The sequence below is a fragment of the Carcharodon carcharias genome, chromosome 3 (genome assembly GCF_017639515.1).
Source record: "Carcharodon carcharias isolate sCarCar2 chromosome 3, sCarCar2.pri, whole genome shotgun sequence".
NCBI classification, from domain to species: Eukaryota; Metazoa; Chordata; class Chondrichthyes; order Lamniformes; family Lamnidae; genus Carcharodon; species Carcharodon carcharias.
Genome location: NC_054469.1, coordinates 14,123,848 through 14,137,125, shown reverse-complemented (window position 1 = coordinate 14,137,125; position 13,278 = coordinate 14,123,848). Strand labels below are relative to the sequence as shown.

The 13,278-nt window shown below is 40.7% G+C and overlaps 1 protein-coding gene across 1 annotated transcript in view; it reads left to right on the top strand.

Annotated features, from left to right (window-relative positions):
* The window catches only part of bmb (brambleberry), a 37,220-nt gene that overhangs the window by 4,413 nt on the left and 19,529 nt on the right, over positions 1-13,278 (top strand). Inside the window, exons 2-4 of the mRNA XM_041183445.1 lie at positions 9,081-9,209; positions 10,190-10,375; positions 11,440-11,662. Coding sequence (XP_041039379.1) covers positions 9,081-9,209; positions 10,190-10,375; positions 11,440-11,662 — 538 coding nt within the window. The remainder of the gene's footprint in view (positions 1-9,080; positions 9,210-10,189; positions 10,376-11,439; positions 11,663-13,278) is intronic.

Below are 13,278 nucleotides of genomic sequence, written 5' to 3'. Positions count from 1 at the left end.
AGTCAGGGTGGTGTGTGGCTCAGAGGGGAACTTGTAGGTGGTGGTTTTCCCATGCAGCTGCTGCCCCTGCCTTTCTAGGTGGTAGAGGTCACTGGTTTATGCACATATACACCCAGGTCCCTCTGCTCCTCCACACCTTTATAATTGTACCCTTTATTTTATATTGTCTCTCTACGCACTTTCAACCAAAATAAATTACTTCACATTGCTCTGCATTAAATTTGTCAGATGAAATTTCAGAGAATGACTGAGAATTGTTATGGGTTAGAAGAAGGCCATTTAGCCCATCACGTTTGCACTGGCTGTCCGAATGAACAACTCACCTAGTGCCATTCCCTGCCGCCTTCCCATTATCCTGCACATTCTTCCTTTTCAGATAACAGCCTAATTCCCTTTTGAATGCTTCCGTTGAACCTGCCTCCACCACATACTCAGGCAATGCATTCCAAACCCTAAACACTGACTGACTGTGTTTAAAAAAAAAAAAGTTTCTCCTATCACTTTTGCTTCTTATCTGTGCCATCTTGTTCTTGACTCTTTCACATATGGGTACAGTTATACCCCAACTGCTCTGTCCCAGACCCTCATGATTCTGAATACCTCTATTGAATCTCCTCTCAATCTTTTTTTTTCTTTAAGAAAATCTGTCCTAACTTCTCTAAACTGACTTCATAACTGAAATTGCTCAACCCTGGAACCATTCTCATGATTCTTTTCTGCACCTTCTCTAATGCCCTCGCATCCCTTAAAGTGTGGCACCCAGAACTGGATGCAATACTATAGCTGAGGCCAAACTAATGACTTATATAGGTTCAACATAACCTCCTTGCTCTTGTACTCAATGCCCCTATTAATAAAGCCCAGGTTACTGTATGCTTTATTAACTACTGTCTCAACCTGTCCTGCCACCTTCAATGATTTATGCATATATGCACCCAGGCCCTCTGCTCCTGCACTTGGAGTTGTACCCTTTATTTTACATTGTCTCTCCATGTTCTTCCTACCAACTGAATCACTTCACGTTTCTCTACATTGAACTTAATCTGCCAGCTCTCCACCCATTCCACCAACTTGTCTATGTCCCTTTGAAGTTCTACACTATCCTCTTCACCGTTCACAATCCTTCCGAGTTTTGTATATTCCACAAATTTTGAAATTGTGCCCTGCGCATCAAGGTCTAGGTCATTTAATATATATATGGAAGAGCAAGGGTCCCAACATTGACCCCTGGGAAACTCTGCTATAAGCCTTCCTCCAGTCTGAAAAACAGCTGTTAACCACTACTCTCTTTCCTGTCATGCAGCCAATTTTGTATCTAAGTTGTTACTGTCCCTTTTATTCCTTGAGCTGTAACTTGGCTCAGAAGTCTGTTTTATGACACTTTATCAAATGCCTTCTGCCACATCGACAGCATTACCTTCATCAATCCTGTTACTTCAGAAAATCTGTGCTGGCTTTCCTTTTTTAACCTGCTTTTGCCCAAGTGATTAATTTTTTCCCAAATTATTGTTTCTAGAAGCTTCCCCACTACCAAGGTTAATCTGACTGGCCTGTAGTTGCTAGGCTTACCTTTACACCCTTTTTTTTTTTGAACAAGGGTGTAACATTTTCAATTCTCCAGTCCTCTGACACCAGCCTGAGACTAAGGACTGGAAAATCATGGCCAGTGCCTCCACAGTTTCTACTCTCTCTTCCCTTAGTATCTTTGGATGCATCTCATCCAGTCCTAGTGCTTATCAACTTTATAAGTACAGAGACCCTATCCAATATCAGCTCGTTATCAATTTCAAATCTGTCAAATGTCTGAATTACCTCCTTTTTCACCATGACCTGGGCAGCAGCATCATCTTTGGTGAAGACAGATGCAAAGTATTCTTTTAATACCTTAGTTACCCCCTGCCTCCATGCATAAATCCCCTTTTTGGTCCCTAATTGGCCCCACTCCTCCTTTTTTCACCTTTTTACTATTTATATGCCAAGATTTTTGGATTCCCATTTAGGTTTGTTGCAAGTCTCTTTGCTTCTCTTATTGGCTTTTTCAATTGCCCTGAATCTCAATTCTGTATTCAGCCTTATCCACCTGACATCTGTCATAAGCACACTTTTTTTCTTCATCTTGTTCTCTTTCTCTTTTGTCCTCCAGAGAGCTCTGGATTTGTTTGTCCCACCATTCTCCTTTATGGAAATATACCTTGAACTCTCTCTTCTTTAAAGGCAGCCCATTGTTCAGTTACAGTCTTAGTTGCTAATCTTTGGCTCTGTCCCAAATTGAAATAATTCTCAGCACTTTGAAGTTGGCTTTCCCCCAGTTAATTATTCTTACTCTGGATTATTCCTTGTCCTCTACCATAAAGGCCTAAACTTTATGATACAATGATTGCTGTCCCATAAGTATTTTCCTACTAATCCTTGTTCCACTTGGCCCACCTCATCCCCAAAAACCACATCTATCAACATCTCCTTTCCCATTGGATTGTAAACAGGCTGCTGTTGAAAATTTGCCTGAACACACTCAAGCTGCTCATGCCCCTCTCTTCCCTTTGCACTACTAATATCCTAATCTATATTCAGATAATTAAAGTCCCCATTATAACTGCTCTATAGTTCGTGCACCTCTCTTAATTTCCTTGCAAACTTGTTCCTCTACATCTTTCCAATAGTTGGTTGCCTGTAGATACATCAAGCAATGTAACTGCACCTTTTTTTGTTCCTTACCTCTAACCAAATGGATTCTGTCTTTGACCCATCTGGGACCTCCTCTCTCTCCAGCACTGCAATGTTCTCCTAAATTAATACTGCCAACTCTCCTTTCCTGGACATCCTGTATCCAGGAATACTTAATAGTCCAGTCCAAGCCTTCTTTGAGCCTGGTCTCCATTCCTGCCGCAATATCATAAGTACACCTTTGTGGAGTCTGTGCTTAGTCAATTAGATTAGGTTCCTCAAAATAAATAATTATCATTTGATGCAGTTTAAAAGCTAAAATGAGAAGTTTTTTTTCTTTTTATTAATAAAATGGAGAACCCCTCTTTAATGATTGACTGTTGTATAAAGCAGTATTTACACATTGACCAGGTGTGCTGAACTTAACCAGATAAATATCTGCTTCATTGTGTTCATATACTGATGATAATTCCCCTTCATAAGTAATGTGATCTGAGATCTAAGTGATACATTTGTTCTTAAGTAGATTACCAGGCTACAGCCCTTGCCTGATAGCTAAAGGTACTATATGGTGGAACATAAGCTACATAGGTCTGATGGTTAAAATGGGAAAAACTAAACTTTGAATACGTCATGGTGGTGGTCGTGGTGGTGTTGATGGTCTTGATGACATTCCACTCTCCCTTGTTGGGTAGCATGTGCAGAATCTGTTTAGCTGTGATACTCCTACAGGTGAACCCTGTTGTCACTGGGTTTATTTGATTGCAGCACAGAGGGGCCAACTGGCCTATGTTACCTGTGCCAGCAGACATGTGAAGCATTGCCCACTTTAAGGTAACAAATTCTGGAACTGTACCCATCATACCCCAAAATACGAAGAGTGCTTTGAGTTTGTTGACAGGTCTATTATCATGGCCGGGCTTTGAATACTTACAGAGATGGACTTCAAACCTTTATACTATTCCCCCAAGTCTTTCGTTCTACTCTAACATTACCTATTTAGATATCCTACTTGCTCACCCTCAGTCTCTTGTGCCGGTGGCATCAATCACCAACTACTCTCTGGTCTCCTTGAGATTGTATAGTATGTATGCTCTCCATAACCATCTCTGTCTGCGGAAGTCAGTGCCTTCCAAGGAGATTTTCTGCTTCAGGTCCACAGTATGTGGCAGTGAGCACAGACTTTCTTTTTTTTTTCCCCCTTGGCACTGGGAAAAGGTTGGATTGCTGGCTGCTCTTACTTGAAAGAATGAAGCTTGCTCAGCTGCTGTGAAGTTCTCTACAGCTGCATTGAATGAAGTATTATGTTATGCCTTATCCATGAACGAAGAGAAGGACAAAGAATTTTCTGAAGAGAAAATTGTCCTGCTAATGCTGTAGGAATTTCTTTTTCTGTAGGTAGTGGTTCAATTTGCACACACTCTTTGGTGTGAGGTTGCTCCTCAGCAGGTCTGAACTTCTGTGGAACTTCCTCCGAGTATGCTGTCGCCACCATCAGCAGTGAAAGAAAAATGCAGTGGCAGAGAAATTGCACTTTCTTGTACACCTATGGCAATAATAAAATCTATAGTAAGCACTTCTGTAGTTTTTTGATCTCCAGATTTGACTTCAGATTCAACTATGACAGGGGTTTATTTGACAATGTTACACCCCAATAGTAAGAAGTCCTGGTCTCTCTTATTCATTGTACAAAAGAGTTGCTGCATCAAGTTGTTGTTGTACGTCATTGGTGTCTTTAGCAGAATGACAAATTTGCATCTAATCACTTTTTTCTTCAATAATATATTGATCCCCCTCAGCAGAGGTATCTGGGCTATCGTCATCATCCACACTGTCCTCAAAAAGTGAAGCAAGGTTTAGAATCTCCTGTGACATATCGATCTCAATGGCATTTTGGTTTTCATCCTCTACCACTCTTTCCTGAAGAGCTAATTAAGGTCTAGAATGTCATCTTGTGGCTGGTCTCCTTCATCCATGGTGCACCTGTTTCCCGCTTCATCTAGTCTCTCCTCAAAGAGAAATGAAAACTACGATGTCCTGCTGTGGTCGTAGGACTGATTTAGTGTTTTGAGTCAACTTGAGTTTCTACTGCAACGTTGAGGAGCTGTAGCAGTCATCTCCTCCTTGAGTAGAATACCTCCTGCGCCGTGAAGTTGCATGGCAGACGGCTGGAGAAATTTAGACTTCAGCCATAGTATGGTATCAGAAAGATAGGACACTCCAGCTCCTACGTTCAGTTTAAAGTTTGCCTTCCAGCCATTAACCATGGCATCAGCATATCTGAAAGACTCTTGTGGCTCTGCTACTTCACCTAAGAAGAATACATCCTGTTCTTCAGTATGTTATTTCTTGGACACTTGCAGATCGGAATGGTCTGTCTTCAAATTTTTTACCAGAAAATGGAACTTTCCTGCTGCTGTGGTATACTATGTTAAAGTGCACCCCCTTGTGGCAGGGGCAACACTTGGCATTAATGACAAAACAAAAACAGAATTACCTGGAAAAACTCAGCAGGTCTGGCAGCATCGGCGGAGAAGAAAAGAGTTGACGTTTCAAGTCCTCATGACCCTTCGACAGAACTTGCACATCTGTCAATTGCATAGAGGAGAGCACTGACTTGCTCCTTATCTGGTTTTTGAGCAAGTTCAGCAGTCTGGAATTGGTGATGCCAGTTTCTCCAGTGCGCAGCTTATTCTAGGCCCTCATTGAGGCTCAGGGGCTCAGGCACAGGCAAGACTTTCTCCATCGCTCTGTGCACTTGTAGCCACATGTAGGCTGATGACAGAGATAGGTAGGAAAGTAATTTGTGAAGAGGACATAAGGAGGCTACAAAATGATATAGGTTAAATTAGTGGGTAAAGATCTGGCAACTGGAGTATAATGTAGAAAAGGGTGAAATTGTCCATTTTGGCAGGAAGAATAAAAGAGGCATATTATCTAAATGGTGAGATGCAGAAGGATCTGGGTGTCCTAGTGCATGAATCACAAAAAGCTAGTTTGCAAGTACAGCAAGTAATTAGGGAAGCTAATAGAGTGTTATCATTTATTGAGAGGGGAATTAAATACAAAAATAGGGAGGTTATGTTTCAGTTATACAGAGCACTAGTGAGACCACATTTGGAGTACTGTGGATGGTATTTGGTCACCTTATTTAAGGAAGGATGTAAATATGTTGGAAGCAGTTCAGAGAAGGTTTACCAGACTGATACCTGGAATGGGAAGGTTGCCTTATGAGGAAAGGTTAGACTTTATCTGCTAGAGCTTAGAGTAAGAGGTGACTTGATTGAAACATATAAGATTCTGAGGGAACTTGACAGGGTGGATGTGGAGTGGATGTTCCCTCTTGAGAGAACCTAGAACTATGGGTCACCATTTTAAAAATAAGGGGTCACTCATTTAAAACGGAGATGAAGCAAAATTTTTTCTCTGAAGGTCGTGAGTCTTTGGAACTCTCTTTTCGTGTAAAGTTGGTGGAAGCAGAGCCTTTGAATATTTTTAAGGCAGCGGTGGATAGTCTCTTGGTATACAAGGTGGGGTGATAGGTTATCGGGGGTAGGCAGGAAGCAGATTTGAGATTACTGTCAGATTAGCCATGATCTTATTAAATGGTGGAGCAGGCTTGAGGGGCCGAATGGCCTTCTCCTGCTCCTTGTTCGTATGTAACATACACAAGTACAGAATATAATAATAGATGCAATTTCATGTAAAATCTTTGCACTATTATGCAAATAGCTCATTAGCTGAAGCACTTGTATTAAATTAAACATTAGCTATTTGCTAGCATGTATATTAAAGCAGCATGCATTTAACATCCATTTCTGTAACAACTGATCTCTGCTCTCCCTGTTCTAGACTCTTATGTTCACTAACTGCTCTGCAAGTGGTTAATTTTCTGGTGGAATCAAGCTTTAGAATAGAGTCACCTTTGCAGCTTTTGTTTCAGAAATTATCTCCAATGCTTTAGTGAATAAATGCACTACCAGATGCCACACAGCAATGAAGAGTTGTAAAGTCCTGGTTTGGATTCCTGTCTGCTGGCTTGCTTGATTGTAGCCAATTAGGGAAGCTGCAATTGATCTCTTGAGCTAGGGTATGGAAGAGATAAAAAGACAGCCAGTGTTAACAGTCCTGTTGATGTGATTGGTGAGGCTATGGTTTGAGGACTTCCAGCCCTTGTAACCCACCCCCTGATGTGTGATGATGCCTTCAGGGGCTGCATGTCCAATTTAACTCTCATTCACTCCAAATTAACCAAGTTTCCATATGGGCTCTTTAATTACATTCATGATCAGTGTTAGAATCATATCTCTCAAGACTGAAGTCTTTTTTACAAAACAGAAGGACATGCATGATCTGGATGCTAACCTGGGAATTTTTAAATAAATGTCATAAGTTCCCCTTGGAACTGTCAACAAGCAAGCCTCTTCCAAGAAATCACCTGACCAAATGGTACTTGAGAAGTTGTTTGTGTTGAACTGCAAAGAACTCTAATGAAAAGCTTGGAGGCAAAAAGACAATCGCATGGCAGAGGGTAAGTTGTGAACCTGCTTGTTTGGAAGGTAGTCTTTTTGGAGAGAAAGCTGAGGAAAGAAGGCTACTTTGACTGACTCCCTCTCTCTACCTTGCCTAAAATTGTGTGGCAATCAACCTGTAGCCAGAGAACCCTCATCTGACTGTAACTGGTCTGCATTTGAACCTGTAAGAGTTTGTGAGAACTTCCAGGCATCCACTGGGACCAGTGGCCTGTCTTCACATGAGAACTCCAGATCGATAGCGTCGAGGCCCTGCAGACTTTATTCTTTATTTTATAACTCCCATCCTCCAAAACCCATCTCTGTAGAGAAATCAGTGTGTGTGCGTGCGCGCTGGGGGAATTCTTTAGGAAGGGATAGATAATTATACTTCCCAATTACGATGATGTGTTAACCAGTACTTGCAACTTATTTCAAGAAGTTTTGTTTTAAAATAAATTGAGTTTTTGAAACCCAGTCAGAATCTCTTTGCTTCTGGACAGTGGATGTATAGGTAAACAATTGGCCATTTTAGTGAGAAAATTAAACAAATTAATGGTACGGCCTGCAAAATAGTGGAGATTGATAATTTGTGCACTCCTGCAATCCTGGTCATAACATCAGCCACTACAAACCCAGATCAAGGACAAAACTGTGGAAGCAAATTTTTTTAAATTTGTCCTTCTTGAAATTACTTGCATTTGTACAGCACCTTTTTAAGATATTGGAATGTCCTAATGGTCTTTATCAATTAAATAATTTTCAAAAGTGGTCACTATTGTAGAGAATGCAGCAGCCAAATTACGTACAGCAATTTCCCTCAAGCCACAATGAGTTTTTAAACTCATTGGGAAAGAATGAACATAGTTGGACTCTTTTTTTGTCTTGAAGGAGAAGGCTGAGAAGTGACCTAAACAAGGTCATTAAGGTTTTGATAGAGTAAACATGAGTGTTTCCACTTGTGGGGAAGAGCAAAACCAAAGGCTGTCAATATAAGATAGTCATCAAGAAATGAAATGGGGAATTGAAAAGAAACTAATAGTATAGATGCCTTTTAAGAGGAAGCTAGATAAGCATATGAGGGAGGTGGGAATAGAGGGTATTGCTGGATAATTAGATGAGGGAGGATGGAAGGAGGCTTGACTGGAGTGTGAATGCTGACTGGAGTGTGAATGCTAAATGGACTGGTTGAGCTGAATGGCCTATTTCTGTGCTGTATATTCTAAGTGACCAGTATTGGTTTGAAGAATAAACATTGGCTAAGACGTTAGAATTTTCTACCCCAGAGGTCTTTGGCTATTCAAAGACTGAGATTGTAAGATTTTTGGGCATAAAGGGATATAGTGAAGGGGAAAGTGGAGTTGATGTATAAGTTTGGCCATGAGCTTATTGAATGGTGGAGCAAACCTATACGACTCCCGTTTCTTGTCTTATGTTAAGATTCTAAGAGAACTTCCTTGTTCTTCTGCTGATAATGCCAAGAGAGTTTTTTTATACACCTGAGCCACTGTTTAATGTCTCATCTGAAAGATTTAAGTGTTCAATGCTGTTCAAGCTACCTTCCTTTTGAAGGCACTGACTGTCCACAATCACTTCAATAATGAAGAGTGTCAATTGCTATCTCCATGTACACCTCGATCTTTCGGTAGTGTTCAACATTAGCGAATAGTAATGGGTTTTTCTCCTCATCTCTGCAATAGCACTGTGGTCAGTTGTGATACCCCATTGTGGGGCGTTAGCTGAGATATAACTGTGGAGTTTATATAGCTTACACGGTGTCATGTCTTTATCAGTAGGCCATTGTTGGAGCTTTTGTCTTACTCCTCTCACCACCCATGGTGAAGGCAGTTGCTGATAAATTTGAGAATTTGCTTGAATTCTATATTTTTTTTCCTCTTTCTGCAGGTAATAGCTCAGCTAAAGTCCTCTTGCAGTGACCTTTCAGAAGAGGAGCTTGCCAAACTTGGGGTGTCCTTATTCAACTGTCAAGCAGCTGCTGAACATCGTCTAACTTACCTGTGTACTGCAGACATGGTAATTATATTGGGTGATTTTCCTTCCTCTTGCAGTTGGGAGGAGGGAATAGTGGCAATCAGTATGCTGGCTGGTGCATCAGTGTCCTGTGTTCTCGAGCGGGATTGAATTTTGTGTTTTCACGTGGTTAAATTCTAGTCTTCCTCTTTTGAATACTCAGTCGAAACACGTATGGACACTCCTCCTGCATCAGTAAACTTGTGCTGTTCTTTAAGTAATGTAGATTCTTGAGACTAATGGTAGCAGACTGAACACAGCAAGGCTGGTTACTATTAGAAAAATGCTAGTTAATCTGACTTTTTAGTGTTCTTCAGAAAACCAGTTGGTGAAAGATAGAACTTTCTACACTTTTATATTTATTTACAGAGTTACACATTACATGCATGCACCTGTTTCTAAGGACTTGAATGCATGTACAGTTAATGCCCACTACCTGCATACAACAATTAACATCATATTCCCCTGAGGCAGATGCATCTTCAGTACAGAATGTGGGTGTGTTCCCCACTTGTATGAAAGGAGTAGCTTTTTTAAAATTCTTGTGCTGAGTATGTCACTTCACCTGAAATATGAGGACTACCTGATGGGTTTGATTTTTCTTTAACTTCTGGAAATATGGTGCCCTTTCTCAATCAACTGCTGGTGGCCAGAGTCACCTCTCCCTGTTCTGTTTCATCACCAATACCTGGTGCTGTATTCGGTCCTCAACCCTGACTTCGTTTAGTGGCATCCCCTGCCAATCTTTATCTCCACTTTGTTTTGCCAATCCTCCTCTGCAGCCTTGTATAACTACAGACTTCTGTGCTTGTGTCTAGTCCTTTGCGAGTAGCTAGGAATGTCCTATTCTGTAGTGTTCACTTTCCCTTCTCTTTGTTCTTGTGATGGCACAGCACACAATACCTCAATACTTTATGAACCATTAGATTATCTGCTATTAATTTAATGCTTTATTCTTCCTCCCACACCCTGTTGGCACTAAGACGTTAGCTGAATGTACAGCGAATATGGACCCTGATACCTGGAATGCATACCACATAGTCAGTAACCGGGCACGTTCTGTGTGCTATGCCACACGACAGCAGGATTTCAAACGAAGGACTGAGCTGACAGTGAACTCACTGGTGGTTTCAGCTTCCAGCCAGTTGGAAGCCATGAAAATGCTGAAGGTAATTGTGTTCTCCCTGCGCTCAGTATAACCACTCCTCTGCGAAAGCACCTGGGGGCATTTTCTACCTTTTTTAAAGGCACTGTAGAAATCTGAGTTTTTTGATGGCATTGATATTGGAATTAAAGAGTTGGTTTGAACCCATTGTAACTCGTGTTTTAAATCATTTGGCTCAACTGATTGAACTTTGGTAAATTTTTGGGCCTGTGAAAGAGTAGCCCTCTGATTACTGCTTAGTTAAAATGATAGTTACTGATTTTCCTGCAGTTAGCAGGTCACGCTGGCTGTCTGTAAACCACCCATTAACTGGAGCTGAATACTGTACCCTGAACAGAGGAGTGGCAACAATCTCTGGATTCAGTCTCTTGCTGGCTATAAAACTCCTTCAGGGACCTGCCCCCTGAATTGTAAGCTTGCCAGTGAACTTCCATAGTAAGAGTGGGGGAGATGATGGCGCAGTAGCAATGTCACCGGACGAGTAATCCTGGGTGCATAGGTTCAAATTCCACCACAACATCTAATGGAATTTAAATTCAATTAAAGCTAATCTCAGTGATTGTGACCATGAAACTATCATCAATTGTTGTAAAAATCCATCCGATTCACTAGGAAAGGAAACCCGCTGTCCTTACCTGATCTGGGTCACATGTGATTCCAGACCCACAGTAATGTGTTTGACTGTTAATTGTCTGTCGTTCAGTTCAGCAGCAATTAGGAATGGGCACCAGATACTGGCCTCCTTGATGATGCCCACATCCCATGAAAGAAATTGTGGCACAGCCGATGGTAAATGCTGAGCAGCTCAAATCCTGAAGGGAAACTTGAAACAATGTTCTGCAATTTGTGTAAATTTCGTGATGCGTGCCATGAATTTAGTAGTAATAAGACCACCGAGTCTTAACTTTCTCACACAATTAAAGTAATCTTTATTAATCTCTCTCACTCACTCACTCACACACACACACACACACACACACACTATTACTTTACAATAAATTCCAATAACATTATGAAAATTATTATATATTCCTGACAGGAATAAATAAAATTATCTATTTATCATAGGATGGGCAAAAAGAACTGCGAGAGCTGACTGCTTCGTCACTGGAGAAGGTTGTCAAGAGTCAGAATGAGTTGCTGGAGCAGCAGGAGCAGCTTCAGGATGGTCAGCAAGGTTTGGAGTCCTCCATTAATGGAAACCTGGAGAAGTTGACCAAGGAAAAGGAGCTCATTGCTAGCGGACACCAGCAAGTTGCCAAGTTGATTGAGGGCATCACGTTAACAATGGGTAAAATAACCCTTCTAACTTAGTTCCCTCCAATTATTATAGAAGCCTTTGGATGTTTAGCCGTCGAGTATATTGAAAACCTGAAAATGATAGATATTTGCACACTGAAGGGATCTGAGGAATATGAGGATAGGGTGGGAAAGCTGAGTACAGGTAGATTAGCCATGATCTTATTTAATGGTGGAGCGGATTCGAGAGGCTGTAAGGTGGTCTCCTATTTCTTGTGTTTTTATCCAAAGATCTGTGTAAAATAAAATCCCGGAAGACTGGTCAAACAGCATCTATGGAGAGAAAAATAGTTAATGCTTCAATTTTTTGACTTTCATTATGTTTCATAATCTAGCTGAGTTTCTTCAAGTGGAAGGAACAGTGTATTCATAATTCCTGAGCATTACTTTTATTTTTCTCTGAAAGCTTGAGGGAAACTTACTTGTGTGGACTCTTGGCCTTTAAGTTACACTGCAAACATTAGAATGTTAACCAACACGTTCCTATGACATTTATTTGCAATTTCAACTCAGGTGTTACACCTTTTTACATCAATGTCTTAAATAGCAAAGAAATGTCATACAGATTTGAGTTGTCATGTTATTTTTTAACTGCGCAGAGTAGTATGTTGCAGCATGTTTGTTTGTGCAGTCGTAGTAGGAGTCGAACTCTGCATGATCCTAAAAGCTGGTTAGATGGAAAGGATGCAGCGAAAGGAAGAACTTGGATTTATATAAATCCTTATCCCCTAACTTCTCCACAGCCATCAAATTACTTTGAAGTGCTGATCCATGTTACTAGATATAAATGAGCTCATTACTTTTGCACAGAGCACAAGATATTTTCCATTTGGTGGATATTGGTTTAGACTTATCTGAAAGATGATACCTCTGACAACGCAGCATCCTCATCTTTATGATCAGTGTTTGGGAGCGTGAGGAATTGTAATCAGAATCGTAAATAACACTGGTATGTTCTTGTCTTTCTGTCAAAGCAGCCTGGGAATATCAAAGTCTATATCAATTAGTTTCTGTTTTGCACCTAGGTAGGACCCCAACTGGGTGGAATAGGGAGAAATCTTGTACTTTGGAATATTGAAGACCTAAGGCACTTTACATTCACTGCACAAGTTAGTTCATTCTTTGTTGTGAATAAGTTATTTATAGGCCCATAATTAGCACTGAGTTTAAAAAAAAAGTATTTTTTTGGTTTTGTAATAAGTTGTTGACAAAATACAGGAAAAGTCTGTTTTCAAAATAGTGAATGGGATTGTTACATCTGCTTGAAACACCAGAACAGATGGACAGGATCTCCAATCTATAGTCTTGTTCACAAATGAGGCAGCAGGGCCATTAATGCTGTGTTAGAGTGTCAGTCCTGCAATGAGGCTTGAACCCACAACCCTCTTGACTAGAGTAGAAGTGTAACTAACTGAATCAAGCCTATGTGTAATGAGAAAGGTATTTCCTTCCCTGTGGAAATCTCTGACAGCCCAGCTCTGGTTGAACATCTATATTTTACCATGCTAGAGCAATACATTACCATTACAAAAATCCTAAACCCTGTAAGCTGTAATTGCCTCTATTTTCTGGTACAGATTTTGGTTCCTTTTGTAGACTGTGCCAGTA